The sequence below is a fragment of the Oncorhynchus tshawytscha genome, linkage group LG08 (genome assembly GCF_018296145.1).
Source record: "Oncorhynchus tshawytscha isolate Ot180627B linkage group LG08, Otsh_v2.0, whole genome shotgun sequence".
Lineage (NCBI taxonomy): Eukaryota > Metazoa > Chordata > Actinopteri > Salmoniformes > Salmonidae > Oncorhynchus > Oncorhynchus tshawytscha.
The window spans coordinates 19,863,598-19,887,293 of record NC_056436.1 but is presented as its reverse complement, the minus strand read 5'-3'; the positions used below and the strand labels follow the sequence as shown (position 1 = coordinate 19,887,293).

Sequence of the window (23,696 nt, the reverse complement as noted above, 5' to 3'; positions counted from 1 at the left end):
TTATCGTCAAAGGAATGATCGTTACACCGAGGCCTGTACTCTGTAGCGGGATCGATTTGGAGGTGGAGGGTCCGTCATGGTCTGGGGCGATGTGTCACAGCATCATCGGACTGAGCTTGTTGTCATTGCAGGCAATCTCAACGCTGTGTGTTACAGGAAAGACATCTTCCTCCCTCATGTGGTACCCTTCCTGCAGGCTCATCCTGACATGACCCTCCAGCATGACAATGCCACCAGCCATACTTCTCATTCTGTGCGTGATTTCCTGCAAGACAGGAATGTCAGTATTCTGCCATAGCCAGTGAAGAGCCTGGATCTCAATCCCATTGAGCACGTCTGGGACCTGTTGGATCGGAGAGTGAGGGCTATGGCCATTCCCCCCAGAAATGTCTGGGAACTTGCAGGTGCCTCGGCGGAAGTGTGGGGCAACATCTCACAGCAAGAACTGGCCAATCTGGTGCAGTACATGAGGAGGAGATGCACTGCAGTGCTTAATGCAGCTGGTGGCCACACCAGATACTGACTGTTACTTTTGACCCCCCTTTGTTCAGGGACATATTATTCTATTTCTGTTAGTCACATGTCTGTGGAACTTGTTCAGTTTATGTCTCAGTTGTTGAATCTTGTTATGTTCATACAAATATTTACACATGTTAAGTTTGCTGAAAATAAACACAGTTGACAGTGACAGGACGTTTATTTTTTTGCGGAGTTTACATACATCTTTCACAAATGATCTTACTGGATTAAATATTCAACATGAAAAACACATTGAATAAAGAAGCTCCATTCCTGCACCCTGCCCAAACTCTGTTACCACAGCTTCAATGTTTTCAGGAAGGCAAAACACAAAAGGAGAAACGACTCCAGATCCTGTAAGGAAGTCTCTATTCCCATAGTAAATGGCTTGATACATCATGGAAAAAATGGTGCTGGTGCTACACTCACAATGGCACCTGGTCATACGTTTCCTTTCCTATAATCTAGTAATCCAACCTTCATTTGTAACGCAGTAGAGGAATGCCCATTAAAGGACTGCAGAGAGCCCTAGCCCTGGGGTTTATTTTCCTGCCCTAGCCGAGGATGTCTCCCCAGGGAGGTTTCATATTCACTCATTAACAACAGTTACATGGAGAGTTCAGCTGCTTGCTGCCACCTTTGCACCAGCCTCCTCCTCAACCACAGTCTCAACCACAGCCTCCCACTCAACCACAGTCTCAACCACAGCCTCCCCCTCAACCACAGTCTCAACCACAGCCTCCCTCCTCAACCACAGCCTCAGCCTCCCACAGCCTCAGCCACCACAGCCTCCACCTCAACCACAGCCTCAGCCTCCCACGCCTCCCCTCAGCCTCCCCCCCTCAGCCACGGCCTCCCCTACCCCTCAGCCACAGTCTCAACCACAGCCTCCACCTCAACCACAGCCTCAGCCACAGCCTCCACCTCAACCACAGCCTCAGCCTCCCACTCAACCACAGCCTCCCCCTCAGCCACGGCCTCCCCCTCAGCCACGGACTCCCCCTCAGCCACGGACTCCCCCTCAGCCACGGCCTCCCCCCTCAGCCACAGCCTCCCCTACCCCTCAGCCACAGGCTGCCCTACCCCTCAGCCACAGGCTGCCCTACCCCTCAGCCACAGGCTCCCCTACCCCTCAGCCACAGGCTCTCCTACCCCTCAGCCACAGGCTCCCCTACCCCTCAGCCACAGGCTCCCCTACCCCTCAGCCACAGGCTCCCCTACCCCTCAGCCACAGGCTCCCCCTACCCCTCAGCAGCCACAGCCACAGGCTCTCCTACCCCTCAGCCACAGGCTCCTCTACCCCTCAGCCACAGGCTCCCCTACCCCTCAGCCACAGGCTCCCCTACCCCTCAGCCACAGGCTCCCCTCCCCTCAGCCACAGGCTCCCCTACCCCTCAGCCACAGGCTCCCCCTCAGCTCAGATAGCATGACTCATGGTAAAGAATAATCTAAAGAAATAATAATCTATTTGCTCACTCACATATTATACTTCTAAAACTAGTTTGGGGATGAATTCTCATATTTATAGTCCATAGTGAATTACATGGACAGCACTCCAAAAGGTAATACATTTGTTTGACCTACACAGGGCAAAATGCAGGGAAGTGCTGTATATTTTATTCACAAAAGAACAATACCAATCGTTCTACTCTCCCCAAGCCCTCACAGTCAGGACCAATGGCCTTCACTGGGAGATCTGGGTCACAGCTTCATGACTGGTAGTGATGTCCCTCAGCAGTTACAGTAGATATACCAAAGTGATTTGTGTTAAAAGACATTGACATCCAGCTAGCACGTGTCACTGAGTGTCATGCTGTTTACATATGCTGCTGGTGGTACTGCAATGATCTGTGTCAATTCCTGTTAACAGTAACATTGATTCAAGACTAACACAGAACGTGTTGTTATAGTAAAAGCCCTGATGAAGACTACATGTTAACAATGAAGAAGCAGTTTTAAAGTCAACATCCATTGTCATCCGAGAGCAGCTGAATATTTTCCACAGTATACCAACAAATAACATGCTGAGGATAGTGTCTAGCACTGCAGGGTTTTAGCAATTTGGGGTTTTGAAAAGCGCATTACAAGTCAAATGTATTGTTATTATTGGGAATGTGGCAGTACCAAAAGTCATTATACCGAACCAAAGTGCGTACCTGCTCATCTCGTAGAGGAAGCGGTCAGCCTTGGCCATGCGGTCCAGCTCATGCTTGTGCTCCTCCAGGAGATCCACGTCACTCTTCTCTGGGACAAACTTCAGCAGCTGGACAGGAACAGGACAATTATCAAGAGAGAACTTGTACAGCCACACACTAATACCCTTCTCTCCACTGTGATAGCTGATGTGTGATGAGCTTTCTGGCACAAAATGTCAGGTATGGGGAGTTTCACCCCTTACTAACTAAAGAGCTTTGACAATCTGGAAAAGCGCTATAGAAATCAAATCAATTATGAATTATGATCATTTAAAAGACATGCAGAGTTATCACTGAGAAGTGGTAATCTTCTGCTGGAAATAAATGGCCTCTGTGCTCTGAATGTAAATTATGTTTAAATGACTCAGACCTAGAACTCGTAGAACTTTGATCATGTTCCATTGAACAGATGGATTAGGTTGGCAGCTGGACACATTTTTCTTCAGAACTCAGAACAGACATGGCAGTCAGGCAGTATTCCCACTAACAGTATTCAGATGCTTTAAAACCTTGCTAAATAACCCCCGCCATCCAGGCCGGCCGGGCCGGGCCCCACCACTACAAATGCTCCATTCCGTCACTAGCGCACTCCCTATGAACACTGCAGACTTTCTTTAATTAGGGCCCTAGATTAAAGCAATAGCAATGAAAAGTCTTATAAAACTCGATTAGCCTTCAATTACTCACATCTATTTGAAAATACTATACTTTTTCACCTAGTCATCGTCATAGTTATGGGGCGATAAAGAACATGAAGGCTCAGTGGTTTTGAGGGCAGGTTAAAAGGGGACGAGGAGTTTTACGATTACATGTCATCAGTTAGTCATCATCAAAGCAATCATTGGCTTACAGAATTCTCTGCAATATGGTGATACATTTGGCCTGTGTGTTGTACTTCAATCAGAGTAGAAACAGAAAAGGGCTCCCTAAAAAATATATTTTTACACAGGCAATAAGTTATCAACACTGATCTGATCTTGGTAAAGACTGTCATCAGAGTCTAACAGATCTGTAAGGTGGCAGCAATATGGTGGAAGCTCCACCACACCACTCCTTACACCTATCCAGACCCTTCAGATCTGTGAATATCGAAGGGTTAGGGGGATGGATATGATGGGAATTGGGACCTGCAATACGGCATAAAGCCATTCAGCCACTACAATAGAGAGAAGGTCTCCATGCTGTATGAGTGAGGCGTGAGAGAGAGAGAGAGAGAGAGAGAGAGAGAGAGAGAGAGAGAGAGAGAGAGAGAGAGGAGGGCTACATGCTGTATCAGAGAGAGTGAAAGAGAGAGAGAGAGCGAGAGAGAGAGAGAGAGAGGGAGAGAGGGAGGGAGGGGAGGGAGGGAGGGAGGGAGGGAGGGAGGGGGAGGGAGGGAGGGAGGGAGGGAGGGAGGGAGGGAGAGAGAGAGAGAGAGAGAGAGAGAGAGAGAGAGAGAGAGAGAGAGAGAGAAGGGCTACATGCTGTATCAGAGAGAGTGAAAGAGAGAGACAGAGTGAGAGATACATGCTGTATCAGAGAGAGAGAGAGGAAGGCTACATGCTGTATCAGAGAGAGAGAGAGAAGAGGACTACATGCTGTATCAGAGAGAGAGAGAGAGAGAGAGGACTACATGCTGTATCAGAGAGAGAGAGAGAGAGAGATACATGCTGTATCAGAGAGAGAGAGAGAAGGCTACATGCTGTATCAGAGAGAGAGAGAGACGGGAGGGCTACATGCTGTATCAGAGAGAGAGAGAGAGAGAGAGAGAGAGAGAGAGAGTGAGAGGGGGCTACATGCTGTATCAGAGAGAGTGAAAGAGAGAGAGAGTGAAAGAGAGAGAGAGAGGGGAAGGGAGAGAGGGAGGGAGAGAGAGAGAGAGAGAGGACTAAATGCTGTATCAGAGAGAGAGAGAGCTGTATCAGAGAGAGAGAGGAGCTGTAGAGAGTGAGAGAGAGAGAGGGGAGGGCTACATGCTGTATCAGAGAGAGAGAGGAGACCTACTTGCTGTATCAGAGAGTGAGAGGAGGGCTAAATGCTGTATCAGAGAGTGAGAGGGGGCTACATGCTATATCAGAGAGAGAGAGGGGGACCTACTTGCTGTATCAGAGAGTGAGAGGAGGGCTACATGCTGTATCAGAGAGTGAGAGGGGGCTACATGCTATATCAGAGAGAGAGGAGACCTACTTGCTGTATCAGAGAGTGAGAGGGGGCTACTGTATCAGAGAGTGAGAGGAGGGCTACATGCTGTATCTGATATATCAGAGAGTGAGAGGGGGCTACATGCTGTATCAGAGAGTGAGAGGGCTGTATCAGAGAGTGAGAGGGGGCTACATGCTATATCAGAGAGTGAGAGGGGGACCATGCTATATCAGAGAGTGAGAGGGGGCTACATGCTATATCAGAGAGAGAGAGGAGACCTACAGAGAGTTGCTGTATCAGAGAGTGAGAGGAGACATGAGAGAGAGAGGGCTACATGCTGTATCAGAGAGAGAGAGGAGACCTACTTGCTGTATCAGAGAGTGAGAGGAGGGCTACATGCTGTATCAGAGAGTGAGAGGAGGGAAACATGCTATATCAGAGAGTGAGAGGGGACCTACATGCTGTATCAGAGAGTGAGAGGGGGCTATATCAGAGAGTGAGAGGGGGCTACATGCTGTATCAGAGAGTGAGAGGGGGGCTACATGCTATATCAGAGAGTGAGAGGAGTGAGGGGGGCTACATGCTATATCAGAGAGAGACATGCTATATCAGAGAGAGAGGAGGGCTACTTGCTGTATCAGAGAGTGAGAGGGGGCTACATGGCTACATGCTGTATCAGAGAGTGAGAGGAGACCTACTTGCTGTATCAGAGAGTGAGAGAGGGGCTACATGCTGTATCAGAGAGTGAGAGGAGACCTACTTGCTATATCAGAGAGTGAGAGGGGGCTACATGCTGTATCAGAGAGTGAGAGGAGGGCTACATGCTGTATCAGAGAGTGAGAGGGGGGCTACATGCTATATCAGAGAGTGAGAGGAGGGCTACATGCTGTATCAGAGAGTGAGAGGGGGCTACATGCTATATCAGCTGTATATCAGAGAGTGAGAGGGGGCTACATGCTGTATCAGAGAGTGAGAGGGGGCTACATGCTATATCAGAGAGTGAGAGGGACCTACTGCTATATCAGAGAGTGAGAGGGGGCTACATGCTGTATCAGAGAGTACATGCTGTATCAGAGAGTGAGGGGGGCTACATGCTGTATCAGAGAGTGAGAGGGGAGGGGGCTACATGCTGTATCAGAGAGTGAGAGGGGGCTACATGCTGTATCAGAGAGTGAGAGGGGGCTACATGCTATATCAGAGAGTGAGAGGGGGCTACATGCTGTATCAGAGAGTGAGAGGGGGCTACATGCTGTATCAGAGAGTGAGAGGGGGCTGCTATATCAGAGTGAGGGGGGCTACATGCTGTATCAGAGAGAGAGGGCTACATGAGAGGGAGGGGACCTACATGCTATATCAGAGAGTGAGAGGGGGCTACATGCTATATCAGAGAGTGAGAGGAGGGCTACATGCTGTATCAGAGAGTGAGAGGGGGCTACATGCTGTATCAGAGAGTGAGAGGGGGCTACATGCTATATATCAGAGAGAGAGAGAGAGACCTACTTGCTGTATCAGAGAGTGAGAGGGGGCTACATGCTGTATCAGAGAGTGAGAGGGGGCTACATGCTATATCAGAGAGTGAGAGGGGGCTACATGCTGTATCAGAGAGTGAGAGGGGGCTACATGCTGTATCAGAGAGTACATGCTGTATCAGAGAGTGAGAGGAGGGCTACATGCTGTATCAGAGAGTGAGAGGGGGGCTACATGCTATATCAGAGAGTGAGAGGGGGCTACATGCTATATCAGAGAGAGAGAGAGGACCTACTTGCTGTATCAGAGAGTGAGAGGAGGGCTACATGCTGTATCAGAGAGTGAGAGGGGGGCTATATCAGAGTGAGAGCTACTTGCTGTATCAGAGAGTGAGAGGGAGAGTGAGAGGGGGCTACATGCTATATCAGAGAGTGAGAGGAGACCTACTTGCTATATCAGAGAGTGAGAGGAGACCTACTTGCTGTATCAGAGAGTGAGGGAGGGCTACATGCTGTATCAGAGAGTGAGAGGAGGGCTACATGCTATATCAGAGAGTGAGAGGGGGCTACATGCTGTATCAGAGAGTGAGAGGGGGAACATGCTATATCAGCTACTTGCTATATCAGAGAGTGAGAGGGGGGCTACATGCTGTATCAGAGAGTGAGAGGAGGGCTACATGCTGTATCAGAGAGTGAGAGGGGGGTTACATGCTGTATCAGAGAGTGAGAGGAGACCTACTTGCTATATCAGAGAGTGAGAGGAGACCTACTTGCTATATCAGAGAGTGAGAGGGGGGCTACATGCTGTATCAGAGAGTGAGAGGGGGCTACATGCTGTATCAGAGAGTGAGAGGAGACCTACTTGCTGTATCAGAGAGTGAGAGGGGGCTACATGCTGTATCAGAGAGTGAGAGGGGGCTACATGCTGTATCAGAGAGTGAGAGGAGAGCTGTATCAGAGAGTGAGAGGGGGCTACATGCTGTATCAGAGAGTGAGGGGGGCTGGGTGAGAGGGGGCATGCTGTATCAGAGAGTGAGAGGGGGCTACATGCTGTATCAGAGAGTGAGAGGGGCTACATGCTGTATCAGAGAGTGAGAGGAGGGCTACATGCTGTATCAGAGAGTGAGAGGGGGCTGTATCAGAGAGTGAGAGGGGGCTACATGCTGTATCAGAGAGTGAGAGGAGGGCTACATGCTGTATCAGAGAGTGAGAGGGGGGCTACATGCTGTATCAGAGAGTGAGAGGGGGCTACATGCTATATCAGAGAGAGAGGGGGGCTACATGCTAGAGAGAGAGAGAGACCTACTTGCTGTATCAGAGAGTGAGAGGAGGGCTACATGCTGTATCAGAGAGTGAGAGGGGGGCTACATGCTATATCAGAGAGAGAGAGGAGACCTACTTGCTATATCAGAGAGTGAGAGGGGGGCTACATGCTGTATCAGAGAGTGAGAGGGGGGCTACGTGCTATATCAGAGAGTGAGAGGAGACCTACTTGCTGTATCAGAGAGTGAGAGGAGAGAGAGAGGAGGGCTACATGCTGTATCAGAGAGAGAGAGGAGACCTACTTGCTGTATCAGAGAGTGAGAGGAGGGCTAAATGCTGTATCAGAGAGTGAGAGGGGGCTACATGCTATATCAGAGAGAGAGAGGAGACCTACTTGCTGTATCAGAGAGTGAGAGGAGGGCTACATGCTGTATCAGAGAGTGAGAGGGGGGCTACATGCTATATCAGAGAGAGAGAGGAGACCTACTTGCTGTATCAGAGAGTGAGAGGGGGGCTACATGCTATATCAGAGAGTGAGAGGAGACCTACTTGCTATATCAGAGAGTGAGAGGGGGGCTACATGCTGTATCAGAGAGTGAGAGGAGGGCTACATGCTGTATCCGAGAGTGAGAGGGGGGCTACATGCTGTATCAGAGAGTGAGAGGAGACCTACTTGCTATATCAGAGAGTGAGAGGAGACCTACTTGCTATATCAGAGAGTGAGAGGGGGCTACATGCTGTATGCAGAGTGAGAGGGGGCTACATGCTATATCAGAGAGTGAGAGGAGGGCTACATGCTGTATCAGAGAGTGAGAGGGGTATCAGAGAGTGAGAGGGGGCTACATGCTGTATCAGAGTGAGAGGGGGCTACATGCTGTATCAGAGAGTGAGAGGGGGCTACATGCTGTATCAGAGAGTGAGAGGGGACCTACATGCTATATCAGAGAGTGAGAGGGGGCTACATGCTGTATCAGAGAGTGAGAGGGGGGCTACATGCTGTATCAGAGAGTGAGAGGGGGCTGCTGTATCAGAGAGTGAGAGGGGGCTACATGCTGAGAGTGATACAGAGAGTGAGAGGCTGTAGGGGGGCTACATGCTGTATCAGAGAGTGAGAGGGGGCTACATGCTGTATCAGAGAGTGAGAGGGGGCTACATGCTGTATCAGAGAGTAGAGGGGGCTACATGCTATATCAGAGAGTGAGAGGAGGGCTACATGCTGTATCAGAGAGTGAGAGGGGGCTGTATCAGAGAGTGAGAGGGGGGCTACTACAGAGAGTGAGAGGAGACATGCTGTATCAGAGAGTGAGAGGGGGCAGAGAGTGAGAGGGGGCTACATGCTATATCAGAGAGTACATGAGAGGTGAGGGGGGCTACATGCTGTATCAGAGAGTGAGAGGGGGCTACATGCTATATCAGAGAGAGAGAGAGAGAGAGGGGGCCTACTTGCTGTATCAGAGAGTGAGAGGGGGCTACTACATGCTATATCAGAGTGAGAGGGGGCTACATGCTGTAGAGAGGAGGGGACCTACTTGCTATATCAGAGAGTGAGAGGAGACCTACTTGCTGTATCAGAGAGTGAGAGGAGAGAGAGAGGAGGGCTACATGCTGTATCAGAGAGAGAGAGGAGACCTACTTGCTGTATCAGAGAGTGAGAGGAGGGCTAAATGCTGTATCAGAGAGTGAGAGGGGGGAAACATGCTATATCAGAGAGAGAGAGGAGACCTACTTGCTGTATCAGAGAGTGAGAGGAGGGCTACATGCTGTATCAGAGAGTGAGAGGGGGCTACATGCTATATCAGAGAGAGAGAGGAGACCTACTTGCTGTATCAGAGAGTGAGAGGGGGCTGCTGTATCAGAGGGGGCTACATGCTATATCAGAGAGTGAGAGGGAGACCTACTTGCTATATCAGAGAGTGAGAGGGGGCTACATGCTGTATCAGAGAGTGAGAGGAGGGCTACATGCTGTATCAGAGAGTGAGAGGGGGGGGGGCTACATGCTGTATCAGAGAGTGAGAGGAGACTACATGCTATATCAGAGAGTGATCAGAGAGGGGGGGGCTACATGCTGTATCAGAGAGTGAGAGGAGGGCTACATGCTGTATCAGAGAGTGAGAGGGGGCTACATGCTGTATCAGAGAGTGAGAGGAGACCTACTTGCTATATCAGAGAGTGAGAGAGAGACCTACTTGCTATATCAGAGAGTGAGAGGGGGCTACATGCTGTATCAGAGAGTGAGAGGGCTACATGCTGTATCAGAGAGTGAGAGGGGGCTACATGCTGTATCAGAGAGTACATGCTGTATCAGAGAGAGTGAGAGGGGGCTACATGCTGTATCAGAGAGTGAGAGGGGGCTACATGCTATATCAGAGAGAGAGGAGGGCTACATGCTGTATCAGAGAGTGAGAGGGGGCTACATGCTGTATCAGAGAGTGAGAGGGGGCTACATGCTGTATCAGAGAGTGAGAGGGGGCTACATGCTGTATCAGAGAGTGAGAGGAGGGCTACATGCTGTATCAGAGAGTGAGAGGGGGCTACATGCTGTATCAGAGAGTGAGAGGGGGCTACATGCTACAGAGAGTGAGAGGGGGCTGCTATCAGAGAGTGAGAGGGGGCTACATGCTGTATCAGAGAGTGAGAGGGGGGCTACATGCTGTATCAGAGAGTGAGAGGAGAGGCTACATGCTGTATCAGAGAGTGAGAGGGGGCTACATGCTATATCAGAGAGAGGAGGGCTACATGCTGTATCAGAGAGTGAGAGGGGGCTACATGCTGTATCAGAGAGTGAGAGGGGGCTACATGCTGTATCAGAGAGTGAGAGGGGGCTACATGCTGTATCAGAGAGTGAGAGGGGGCTACATGCTGTATCAGAGAGTGAGAGGAGGCTACATGCTGTATCAGAGAGTGAGAGGAGGGCTACATGCTGTATCAGAGAGTGAGAGGGAGGCTACATGCTATATCAAAGAGTGAGAGGGGGGGGCTACATGCTGTATCAGAGAGTGAGAGGGGGCTACATGCTACAGAGAGTGCTATATCAGAGAGTGAGAGGGGGCTACATGCTGTATCAGAGAGTGAGAGGGGGCTACATGCTGTATCAGAGAGTGAGAGGGGGCTACATGCTATATCAGAGAGTGAGAGGAGGGCTACTTGCTGTATCAGAGAGTGCTGTATCAGAGTGAGAGGGGGCTACATGCTGTATCAGAGAGTGAGAGGGGGCTACATGCTATATCAGAGAGTGAGAGGGGGCTACATGCTATATCAGAGAGAGAGAGAGGAGACCTACATGCTGTATCAGAGAGTGAGAGGCTGTATCAGAGAGTGAGAGGGGGCTACATGCTGTATCAGAGAGTGAGAGGGGGCTACATGCTGTATCAGAGAGTGAGAGAGGAGACTACATGCTGTATCAGAGAGTGAGAGGGGGCTACATGCTCAGAGAGTGAGAGGGGGCTATGCTGTATCAGAGAGTGAGAGGGGGCTACATGCTGTATCAGAGAGTGAGAGGGGGGGGGGCTACATGCTGTATCAGAGAGAGTGAGAGGGGCTACATGAGAGGAGACCTACTTGCTGTATCAGAGAGTGAGAGGAGAGAGAGAGAGGGGGCTACATGCTGTATCAGAGAGAGAGAGGAGAGACCTACTTGCTGTATCAGAGAGTGAGAGGAGGGCTAAATGCTGTATCAGAGAGTGAGAGGGGGAAACATGCTATATCAGAGAGAGAGAGGAGACCTACTTGCTGTATCAGAGAGTGAGAGGAGGGCTACATGCTGTATCAGAGAGTGAGAGGGGGCTACATGCTATATCAGAGAGAGAGAGACCTACTTGCTGTATCAGAGAGTGAGAGGGGGCTACTACATGCTATATATCAGAGAGTGAGAGGAGACCTACTTGCTATATCAGAGAGTGAGAGGGGGCTACATGCTGTATCAGAGAGTGAGAGGAGGGCTACATGCTGTATCCGAGAGTGAGAGGGGGCTACATGCTGTATCAGAGAGTGAGAGAGTGAGAGGACCTACTTGCTATATCAGAGAGTGAGAGGAGACCTACTTGCTATATCAGAGAGTGAGAGGGGGCTACATGCTGTATCAGAGTGAGAGTGGGGCTACATGCTGTATCAGAGAGTGAGAGGGGGCTACATGCTGTATCAGAGAGTGAGGGGAGGGCTACATGCTGTATCAGAGAGTGAGAGGGGGCTACATGCTATATCAGAAAGTGAGAGGAGGGCTACATGCTGTATCAGAGAGTGAGGGGAGGGCTACATGCTGTATCAGAGAGTGAGAGGGGGCTACATGCTATATCAGAAAGTGAGAGGAGGGCTACATGCTGTATCAGAGAGTGAGAGGGGGCTACATGCTGTATCAAAGAGTGAGAGGGGGCTACATGCTGTATCAGAGAGTGAGAGGGGGCTACATGCTGTATCAGAGAGTGAGAGGAGGGCTACATGCTGTATCAGAGAGTGAGAGGGGGGCTACATGCTGTATCAGAGAGTGAGAGGGGGGCCCACCTGCTCCAGCATGTCCTTGGGCAGATCCTCGTGTTCGTCCATAGTCAGGATGGCCCTCTTGATCTCCTCATTGGTCAACTTCAGCCTGCAACACAACAGCATTATCATTACCACAGAGGACTACTGTACATTACATCTAAAATGGTCAATAGCAGAGGACATCAGTTTTACCAGTTAATGTCTTGTTATTGATGTGTTAACAGTTTGTTTTAACAGTAATGTACGGTGCATCCATGTTATATCCTGTTTAATTTGTGTCGCCTCACACAAAAATCAGTTAGTCAATTTAGAGTTGTAGTATCCATTTTGAAAAGCACTATGAGTATCAGTCATAAAGAGAGAGTCACAAGCTAACGAACCTGTCCCAAACCTTTAGCAGTTGCAGAAACAAAGAGTTAGTGTTTTACATTTGAAGTCAGAAGTTTACATACATTTTAGCCAAATACATTTAAACTCAGTTTTTCACAATTCCTGATATCCAAATAAAAATCCCTGTTTTAGTTCAGTTAGGATCACCACTTTATTTTAAGAATGTGAAATGTCAGAATAATAGTAGAGAAAATAATTTATTTCTGCTTTTATTTCTTTCATCACATTCCCAGTGGGTCAGAAGTTTACATACGCTAAATTAGTATTTGGTAGCATTGCTCCCAAGGATGAACCAGACTACAATTCGTTTTCTGAGGTCTTGGTTGATTTCTTTTGATTTTCCCATGATGTCAAGCAAAGAGCAACTGAGTTTGAAGGTAGGCCTTGACATACATCCACAGGTACACCTCCAATTGACTAAAATAATTTAAAATTAGCCTACCAGAAGCTTATAAAGCCATGACTTCATTTTCTGGAATTTTCCAAGCTGTTTAAAGGCACAGTAAACTTAGTGTATAAAAACGTTTGACCCACTGGAATTGTGATACTGTGAATTATAAGTGAAATATTCTGTCTGTAAACAATTGTTGGAAAAATGACTTGTGTCATGCACAAAGTAGATGTCCTAACCGACTTGCCAAAACTATAGTTTTTAACAAGAAATTTGTGGAGTGGTTGAAAAACGAGTTTTAATGACTCTAACCTAAGTGTATGTAAACTTCCAACTTCAACTGGAAGTCCCAGCTACTAGCCCCTAGCCAGCCAGAGATAGCAAGTGTTTTAAGTCCCAGCTACTAGCCCCCAGCCAGCCAGAGATAGCAGGTGTTTTAAGTCCCAGCTACTAGCCCCCAGCCAGCCAGAGATAGCAGGTGGCAGACAGCCTGAACACTGAGGCTCCACTGGCACACCAACACAATCATAATGTGCCAGGAAACCAATGAACACACAGTTCTAAAAGACTTGGGCAGAAACACAGGGTAGCTCTCCACACACACACACAAACAGACACACACACCAGGCTCTAAAAGAGCTAGGCCTGAAGCCCTAGCCTACCACCGCAACCACGGGGCTTTCTGACAGGACTTTGGATGTCTCACAGTCAGCATGCATGATTTAGACACACACGAATGACAGAGCAATTAAGGTTCAGTCGTGTCAATATTATTAAATACATATATCCCTTATTCAATGTTTTGGCTAAGAGTGAAAAGGCACATTAAATGCATCCTTTATGCCACTTTGCAAAAAGATAATATTTTCAGTTCTGCAAGCTGACAACAGGAATGAACCACCACTTGTGACCAGAAAAATTGAATGATACAGGAAGAAATAGAAATAGCTGAATCCCTTAAACTTTGAAGTTTCATTCACAGTTGTTAAATTGAGAATGGTAGCAACATGAAATTAACTTAGTAGAAAAGGCCTCTTTGTTTGTGGTAGCTGCCATGGAGACCAGGAAGGACAGTAATGAAACAGGGGATGGCAGGGTAGCCTAGTGGTTAAAGCGTTGGACTAGTAACCGGAAGGTTGCAAGTTCAAACCCCCGAGCTGACAATGTACAAATCTGTCGTTCTGCCCCTGAACAGGCAGTTCACCCACTGTTCCTAGGCTTTCATTGAAAATAAGAATTTGTTCTTAACTGACTTGCCAGGTTATTAAATAATAAATAAATACAGTACTAGTCAAAAGTTTGGACACACCTACTCATTCCAGAGCTTTTCTTTTTTTAAACTATTTTCTGCATTGTCTAATAGTAATGAAGACATCAACACTATGAAATAACACATGTGCAATCATGTAGTAAACAAAAAGTGTTAAACATATCAAAATATTTTAGATTTTAGATTCTCCAAAGTAGCCACCCTTTGCCTTGATGACAGCTTCGCACACTCTTGGCATTCTCTCACCCCACACCCTTGGCATTCTCTCAACCAAGAGGTAGTCATCTGGAATTAATTTCAATGTACAGGTGTGCCTTGTTAACAGTTCCATTTGTGGAATTTCTATTTCCATTTGTGTTGTGACAAGGTAGGGTTGGTATACAGAAGATAGCCCTGCTTGGTAAAATACCAAGTCCATATTATGGCAAGAACAGCTCACATAAGCAAAGAGAAACATTAGTCCATCATTACTTTAAGACATGGTCAGTCAATCAGGAAAATTTCAAGAACTTTGAAAGTTTCTTCAAGTGTAGTTGCAAAAACCATCAGCGCTATGATGAAACTGGCTCTCATGAGGACCACCACAAGACAGGAAGACCTAGAGTTACCTCTGCTGCAGAGAATAAGTTCATTAGAGTTACCAGCCTCAGAAATTGCAGCTCAAATAAGAGACTCGCTTGGGCCAAGAAACATGAGCAATGGACATTAGACCGGTGGAAACATGTCCTTTGGTCCAGATTTGCGATTTTTGGTTCCAACCGCAGTGTCTTTGTGAGACGGAGAGTAGGTGAGCGAATGATCTCTGGATGTGTGGTTCGCACCATGAAACATGGAGGAGGAAGTGCGACGGTGTGGGGGTGCTTTGCTGATGACACTGTCGGTGATTTATTTAATTAAAGGTACACTTAACCAGCATGGCTACCACAGCATACTGCAGCGATGCGCCATCCCATCTGGTTTACACTTAGTGGGACTATCATTTGTTTTTCAACAAAACAATGACCTAAAACACACCTCCAGGCTGTGTAAGGGCTATTTGAAGTGATGGAATGCTGCATCAGATGACCTGTCCTCAAAAATCACCCGACCTCAACCCAATTGTGATTTGGGATGAGTTGGACTGCAGAGTGAAGGAAAAGCAGCCAACAAGTGCTCAGCTTCCATGTGAAGCTGATTGAAATAATGCCAAGAGTGTGCAAAGCTGTCAAGGCAAATGGTGGCTAATTTGAAGAATCTGAAATATAAAATATATTTGATTTGTTTAACACTTTTTTGGTTACTACATGATTCCATATGTGTTATTTCATAGTTTTGTTGTCTTCACTATTATTCTACAATGTAAATATTTTTCAAAATAAAGAAAAACCCTTGAATGAGTAGGTGTGTCCAAACTTTTCACTGGTACTGTAGTTCCTGACCAACATCATTCCATTACAAAAATACATATATCATTCTTGGCTGCACTTGATGCTTAAACACATCGTCAATTATGAAACAGTTTCCCTCAACTCGAATCGAAGTTGATGTAAATACAGAATTGCCCAAATGGTAGAGTAAATGTGCATTTAATGTAACTTGGCTGTGTACAGTAACAGAGGTCTCTGTGTGTGTGTGTGTGTGTGTGTGTGTGTGTGTGTGTGTGTGTGTGTGTGTGTGTGTGTGTGTGTGTGTGTGTGTGTGTGTGTGTGTGTGTGTGTGTGTGTTTGTGTCTGTGTGCGTGCGTGCGTGCGTGCTTGCATACATGCATGTGTGTGGAGAGAGCCATTTAAAGCACTCATTAGATGGATACAATCACAATAAGTGATGTCCACTAATATAAGTAGGACATACTTCTGCTATGATGTCATGGGGTAGAAACTGTCAATTACTAACCGAGAGAGGAGGATGTTACAGTTCTGGGCTCTGCGACCATCGATGACTGACAGCTCCTTGACCTTCTTGGAGGTCACCGTGTCATCTTCAGACTCTTTCTGGACAGAGAACATTTGGGGGGGAGGGAAGAGTTGGAACATGAACAGTAATACTCAGTGGCTAACATCCAACAGCTGAACTTCACGTTGCGTTCATATAAACACACAGTATTATATAATTTATCATACTTAGGCACTTTTGGATGAAGGCTAGCATGCAGAACACAACAATGTCTTGTTGCACTACTGTATATGACCTTAAATGACACACTAACAGAGCCAGAGTTTGACTGCGTTACTGTTTAATAAACACACAATTGTATATCATTCATCACACTTAAGCACTTTTGGATGCAGTATTTGCTGAACGCAGCAAAAGCTTGTGACTACATGACCTTAATAATACTCTCTCTGGGAGAAAGAGCCACACCCAGTACACCAGGGTTGTATTCATTAGGGCACACTCAGCAAAATGTTTTGCAACGGAAAACAAAAATGAGCGTTTTTTTATGATACAAGTCCATGTAATCCCTCCCTGTTTCAGTAAGTTTTCATTTTGTTCCTAATGAATACAGTCCATGAATAACAGTGCCCCAAGGCTGTTTGGTGGAGGGCTGTGGCTGACTCACACCTGCATTCATTTTAGCTGTTGAACAACGGCAATAGGAACAAGTATTTTTATTAAGGCTTCTTCCATTTCCCCACCTGCTGTCTCATATTATCTTCATAAAAAACGATGGTATAGTAACCAGTCAGCAACAGGCAAATAGACACTAGATAGTGACACACACACATAACAATACTTGACACAATACCCATATGCATGCACCATCAACCTTAACAAAAGCCCAGGATGCACAGGAGACACACAGTATGAACATAAAACAGAAAATTGTTCCTCTGACTGGGTCAGTATATGAAACTGCCAAATGGAGGACAGCTGGGAAACAGGCTGTGTGAAATGGTGTGTTTGGCGAATAAGTGCTTGTTTTTATTTGGGGGGCTTCACTCAAAGAATACAGGAGAGATTTGTTTTTGGAAAACGGATATCTGGCACTTTTTATAGTTGCAAGACTCCAGCTGCTTGCAGAATTGACTGCGTGCCACAAAACCAATTTGGCTAATTATGCACAGAAACATCTTGAAATGGTAACCAATAAAACTGAAATAGTTCATTCAAACAACGTGGTGGTGTGTTAAGAAGTATATTCTAAAAAGACTTGACTGAAAGAATGAATCCACAGAAACACAGAGGCTACGGGAAGACATGGCTTTCACAAGTATTTCACCTACGGACACAGACACACACACACACAGACACACACACACAGACACCCACACACACACACAAACACACACACACACACACACAAACACACACACACACACACACAGACACAGACACAGACACCCACACACACACACACACACACACACACACATAAAAAACACACATGCCCACATGCCCACCAATCCCCATGCAGACATAAAGAGAACAAATTCGAGTGAGAGCGAGAGCGAGAGAGAGAGCAGCGTGCGATGAAGGACAGTAATGAGCATTAAGTCAGACATGTCGCAGAGCAGGGTAAAGGTCACATAGAGAGGTCAGAGGTCACTCACCTTATTGTTCAATGTTAAGAAGTCCTAAACAGGCGGGTGGGCAGGAAGCAAGGAAGATGCAGCATTCATTATTATTAATTACAAGATGCAGTAGGCTATGTATGGTGAATTACAGAAAAAAGGGCCAGCTCAGCAGATCAGTGATGCATTTGTTTGTGAGGACAAGCAGAATCCTGAGTAGCAGAGTGAGTCAGAGATGCAAATAACTGTGTTCAGACACATCATGAACAGCATGGCTTAAAACTCATAAAGTCCTTATACGACAAAAGGAATTCCATGCAACTTTATTTGTACCATTAAGGGCAGTTAGTAATGGAAATAGGGCCCTAGTCTAACCTTTATAATCACAGTCTTATTAGGTTGGTTATGGGAAAAGCTATCTGGAGGATTTCAATTGAACCCTGTAGTCAATGTGGACATATAGAGGCTAAGTGAAATATTCTCATGCAGCACTAGTAAACTTTCCAAGGACCACGTTATCAGCATGGCTACTTCCTGTTGTAAACATTCCTGTTCTGTCTGGTTCTCACAAGGTAGAGGACTAATTTGAACAGACCTAAAAAGGATAGCCTGGTCCCAGATCTGTTTGTGCTGTCTTGCCAATCCTTATGGTCATTGTCATCCTAGGAGTTGGCAAGACAGCATAAACCGATCTGAGACCAGGCTTTAAAAAAAAGCACTGTAATAGCCTGATATCCTTCTGAGCCAGTTCCAGAGAAAGTGTTGAGAAGTGCTGCTGGAAGCATTCAGTTATGGAGTGCAATGGCATGCATGTGTTTATCACTAGCAAGCAGTGTTTGTTGGAACAGCATGGTCGGTGGCCTTGGAAACCCTCCGAATAGTTATATGCACATTGTTAAGAAGTGATTTGGGGTCTTGTGTCCTGTCCTTAAGGGTGAATTGCTATGTACTGAAATGCCATTTCCCTATAGTAATACTTTGGTATTTAGGTGTTAAACTATACCTGCTGTCTCTGGTATGCAGAGAAGGTCTTCTCGATGTCCTCAAGGTCCAGGATTTTGAAAACATTGATGTCATCGACGTCCGTCCACACAGTGCCCTCCAGCTTATTCTGCAACAAAACAGCCCCCATCCATAACTAAGACTGTAAAAGCTTATTCAACTAGAACACAGGCCACACACCCCTGAAACTTTAGAGGTTACAACAACAACATAAAAACACACCCAGGGCTTGTTTGCTATATTGATTTCATGCCATTGAGCAAACAATGCAAGAGATAAAGCATTAGGCCATCCTTATCCTTCATTTCCCCTGGCCACTCTGAGGTGTAGCTACAAAAACACTAGTTTCTGTCTGCCTTAGCAGCACAACAATCACTCTCTCTGTTATAGACAGAGACACACAAAACACCTCATTTACAGGCTATGTCCCAAATGGCACCCTATTCCCTATTAAGTGCATTCATTTTGACCAGAGTCCATAGGGCTCTGGTCAAAAGTAGTGCACTTTATAGGGAATAGGGTACCTGACTAAGCAGCACTCACTGACCTCAGCCAGCTTAGCCCAGTTGAATGACTTGAGTGGGTTGGAAGGCTGGGGGATATTCTTTTTCTTCAGACCAGGTCCCATTGGAGCTCCAGGGGGAGGAGGGAGACCGAAGGGAGCCATGCCCGGAGGAGGTGGGGGTCCACCGGGTGGAGGGGGTGGTGGTGGAGGCATGCCCTGAGTGAGTGGTAGAGGGGCTGGGATCATGCCAGCCTGCATGGGAGGGGGTGCTGTGGGACCTCCAGGGGCCCCAGGTATGAATGGAGGACCACCAGGAACACTTGGATTTGGCCTCTGAAAATGATGGGAGACATTGGGATGTACAATCGATTAGCAATGGATGTACTGCAATATTTTCTATGTTATGTAATGGAAATCCTAGAAACTCTCTGTTCTTAACTACAACTGTTCCAATCAACATATATTGACTTGGAAGAACATCACAAGGCAATGTTGTTGTGTGGATGTTCATGTCTAACTGTGCTCTAACCAAACATCCTGTGTATCCACTCCTAAACTGAACTGAGCTCAGGGGAAAACCATGCGGTTTGAACAGTGAAGGATGCTGGCTAGCTAGTTTTGCAAGCTATTTACCAAGGACAGCAACCACTGTCATCTGGAGGACTATTCAAAATGTGTTATTATTTTGGTCTTTGCACAGTTCAATTATTTAGGCCATGTGTTGTTTACATCCATTCAGCTTTTAGCTGTGAATGTGTTTGTTTGATGTTTGAAGAGAACCACAATACAAATATGTTTTTAACGTGTTCTCCTCAAAGGTTTTTGTTGCATTGTATCCACATTTGTGGTTGTATTTGAGTTTTTAAATTGTCAAATAAATCCGAAGGAAAACATTAGCCTGGTCCCAAATCTGTTGTGCTGTATAGCCAACTCCTATGGTTGTTGTTTAGCATGACAATGTCAATAGGAGTTCGCCAGACAGTATAAACAGATCTGGGAACAGACTACGAGGACAGAGGCCATGTTTGACGTTCAACTGTGCCATAACCAAAACATTGTGCATTTATTCCTGATTGGAAAAGCTATAGGGAAAAGGAGGATGTAAAGATGTGATTGTGTAATGTACAATTACAATGCAATTTCTAATGCTATTGTATTTTCCATGGAATCTTGGAAGATTAGCCCTATTGTGAGCTAAACAAGCAAACAAACAAACAAACAAACAAACAAACGTACAGTGCTGAGGTCATGCAGCTGGGCGGAGAGGTCGGCCACTTGCTGCTTGACCTGTTTGTGCTCGCTGGACTCTTTCTCCAGCTTCTCCTTCATCTTATTCAGCGTCTGCATCATGTCCTCCTTCTCCTGGGTCTTGGCGTCACACTCGCGTTCCTTCTTGTCGAACTTCTGCTGCAGCTCGTGGTGGTCTGAGAAACCAGATCAGACGAGATCAAACCAGAACATAGCAGATCAGATCAGACAAGATCAGTCAGCAGTGTGATGATACACAGTACAGGAGGTTCTGCCTTCAGATAGTTCCATCGCTAACAGAAACCAGAGAGCATTAGTGTTTGTACCTTTTCTCATTTTCTCCGCCTGTTCTTTCCACTGTTTGACTTCATTCTCGTTGACCAGCCTGAGCAGTACAACACAGGAGGTTAGGCTCGGTATCTGAGGTTTTAAGACATCACAACACCACTGCACAATCCCACTAGGCATTACATCCCACTGAGGTTAGGCAGAGGCTCAGTTATAAAAACAGATTCAGTAGACAAGTCATTGGTGATCAGAGTTAACAACAGGGAACCTGAAAGCTTCTTCTAAACCTAACCAGAGACAGTCAGACTTTATACCCAGAGTCTGATTGAGATTTGCAAGAAGAAGCTGCAGGGGGTTGACTGATGTTTCTGTCTATGTGTGTTTGGAAATTTACATCTCACTGACTTCCTCATCCAAAAAAACAGATCAAAGCACTTTCATTATGGATTAAGAGTTCGGGATTATATTTCCAAAAACAAATTATGAAAATCCCTGTAAAATCCACAAAATGACTTGCTCATTTGTGGCAAGTATTAAGGGATCAGGGAATTCATGCTAGACCAGCAGAAAGTATTGAAAAGGATTGTAAAATGAAGGAGATCATGGGAAATATAGATACATAGAAATGTTGATTTACATTTAGCATTTATGATGTACAGTACCTTGATCAAGAGTGATTATGATTATGGCCACTGTATTAAGCCTAGGATAAGATGAACTCATGAGTAAATATACAGTACAGATTTTTGTCTTGATCCCCATATTTGGGTTTAAAGCCATTTCTAGAACGAAGCATGTTAAATAACACATGGAGATTTACGATGATGACAGTCGGTGCTCTGCCGTGCGAGGTGGGGAGGACGTCAAACCGACTCAGACATGTCAAAACATTTATCCCCCTCTCGTTCCTCTCCTCTCACTCACATTCGCACCACGTTCTTCACGTTGAAGTTCTCCAGAGGGGTGACGTCAGGGTCGTGACCTTTGTCGTTCTGAAGGACGATCTGCTGGACGATGCGGTCCAGGAGGAGCCAGTACTGCACCGTGTTCCCACTACGCTTGTCTGAGAGAAAAGAGGAGAGCACTTTATTAATTCATTTATTAATACACAAAAGGGAAATTTGATTGCACCAGCCAATGCATATGCAACAATAAACATCTAGGGCCGGGTTCCTGAACACAAACTAAGTCTAGTCGTGGAGTAAAAAGCATGTTCAATGGAGATTGTCCATTGAGAGTGCTTCTTAGTCCAGTACTAGGCTAAATCCATGTCTGGGAAACATACACATAGCAACACATTAGGGGATAGTCTAAGTGGAGAGATCAGTCTGAAGTCAGCTCCCTCAGGCCAACATACCCACAGTTAATGCAATGTGGAAGAACAACATTACCGCTATAATGTAGAAAGTTCTTATGGACAGATAGAACACCTTCTAGATAGAAATACCTCACATGGGCAGAATTCCAACAATCATTTCCAGATATTTAGAACTACCTAGAGAGGACATCATGTTAACTGCCATCCTAAAAAGGCACTAAAAACACAGATTTATTCCCACTTCGGATCCCTCAGAGAAAAAAAAACAGTCCAGTTCTCAAATATTTAAAATGAGGAGAGGCCTGTAGACTCTTGGTGAACTCAAACAACTTTAGAGAAATGGTGACCGGCAGGCAGGCAGCACTTACAAGGCATAAGGAGACAGTGCTGTAAGACAGATATAAAGTGCGGGTGTGCATCTGTGTGGCTCATCTTCTTCTTTATGAGTTCAAACACTTGCGTGGCACTTTTTGTGTCAATGTGCACCTGCAACAACAACAACAATGTGATATTAGAACTAGTGGACAGAGAAGTGACCATTGTAAACTACATGTACTGTACAGGTCAATCGTTACTCACGGTGTCAAAGCGTTTTGCCAACGACAGTTCATCCTCGTTTCTCAGCATCTCAAAGAAGTCTAAATGCCTAGAAGACAACAAACACCTCACGGTCAGACACAATCTACTGCAGTTGGGTATGACAGTGTGGTCTAGATCTGAAATGTAGTATACCAGTCTTGACTTCACTCACCTGTCTAACGTTGAGTTGTCGTGGGACCTCAGTTTATCGATGACTGGCTGGATGCCCAACATAAGGAACTCGTACCTCAGGTGAATTCTGAACTCAAAGCTTGACTGCGGAGTACAGTACACATAGCAGTTAGACTCTCTGAAGACAACCAACACGACTACAAGAGGGTAAAGACTTACAGAGGAAGAGGAGCACTCACCTCCCCTGCTCCCTGACTGAGCACTGCATTGATGAAGGACATGATGGCTGTTTTCAGGTTGACCTCGTCCCTGTAGCGCCCCGTACTCCTATCCAGGTCATTCAACAGAGTCTAAGACAGGAGAAAAGGACAGAAAGAAGGAATAAGTATCAGTAAAGACATTGTTATTCTAGGTGTATGGACACGAGAAAAACTTTGCTGTGGTCGAAAACACAAACCTATTTAGAATAACGCCTGAAAGTTCAATATGTTGAGTGAATGAGACCATGAAACACAACTCTGGGTCAGTCTTAACACAGGGTTAAGGAAAGCCTTGGGGTAACACATTACAGTGTGAAAATCCCAAGTGAATGCATGGCTACAATGTTGTCTATGTGGTATAGGAGTCTGTCCCTCCACCTGGAAGCGAGTCCTCTCGCAGGCAAACTTCTGGTAATGCAGCATGGCCTCCAGGATCTTCCTGTGGCCTCCTGGCACCAGACAGACAGCACCCATGATCTCCAGCACCGCCACCTTGGTCTTGACGTTCTCAGTGGCCAGGCTCTGGGCGATGATGTTGATGCTCTCTGTGTGGGAGAGCACGTGGGAGCGGCCCTGGGAGTTGTTCATCAGGGCCTTGATGCAGCCGATCAGCGACGTGTGGATCTGGGACTCGGTGGTGTCGTAGTCCATGCTCTTCAGGAAGTTCAGGATGCAGGTTAGGCCATCCAGGTCGATGAACCGCGTCACAAACCTTTAGAGTAAGAGGAGGATTGAGGTAAAAAAGGTCAGAGACAGAGGCGGCATCGAAATGGCACCCTATT

General features: G+C 46.4%; 1 protein-coding gene across 4 annotated transcripts in view; it reads right to left on the bottom strand.

Annotated features, from left to right (window-relative positions):
- daam1a (dishevelled associated activator of morphogenesis 1a) overlaps window positions 1-23,696 on the bottom strand; it is a 101,411-nt gene that overhangs the window by 7,700 nt on the left and 70,015 nt on the right. For 3 of the 4 annotated variants that reach the window (XM_042325318.1, XM_042325319.1, XM_042325317.1), the window contains 14 exons: window positions 23,293-23,626; window positions 22,894-23,004; window positions 22,695-22,798; window positions 22,523-22,589; window positions 22,312-22,429; window positions 21,550-21,688; window positions 20,664-20,722; window positions 20,326-20,513; window positions 19,132-19,422; window positions 18,586-18,693; window positions 17,622-17,645; window positions 15,964-16,061; window positions 12,062-12,146; window positions 2,676-2,782 (listed from right to left, as the gene is read on the bottom strand). In XM_042325318.1, coding sequence (XP_042181252.1) covers window positions 2,676-2,782; window positions 12,062-12,146; window positions 15,964-16,061; window positions 17,622-17,645; window positions 18,586-18,693; window positions 19,132-19,422; window positions 20,326-20,513; window positions 20,664-20,722; window positions 21,550-21,688; window positions 22,312-22,429; window positions 22,523-22,589; window positions 22,695-22,798; window positions 22,894-23,004; window positions 23,293-23,626 — 1,833 coding nt within the window. The remainder of the gene's footprint in view (window positions 1-2,675; window positions 2,783-12,061; window positions 12,147-15,963; window positions 16,062-17,621; window positions 17,646-18,585; window positions 18,694-19,131; window positions 19,423-20,325; window positions 20,514-20,663; window positions 20,723-21,549; window positions 21,689-22,311; window positions 22,430-22,522; window positions 22,590-22,694; window positions 22,799-22,893; window positions 23,005-23,292; window positions 23,627-23,696) is intronic. The other variant, XM_042325320.1, reaches the window with a different exon arrangement.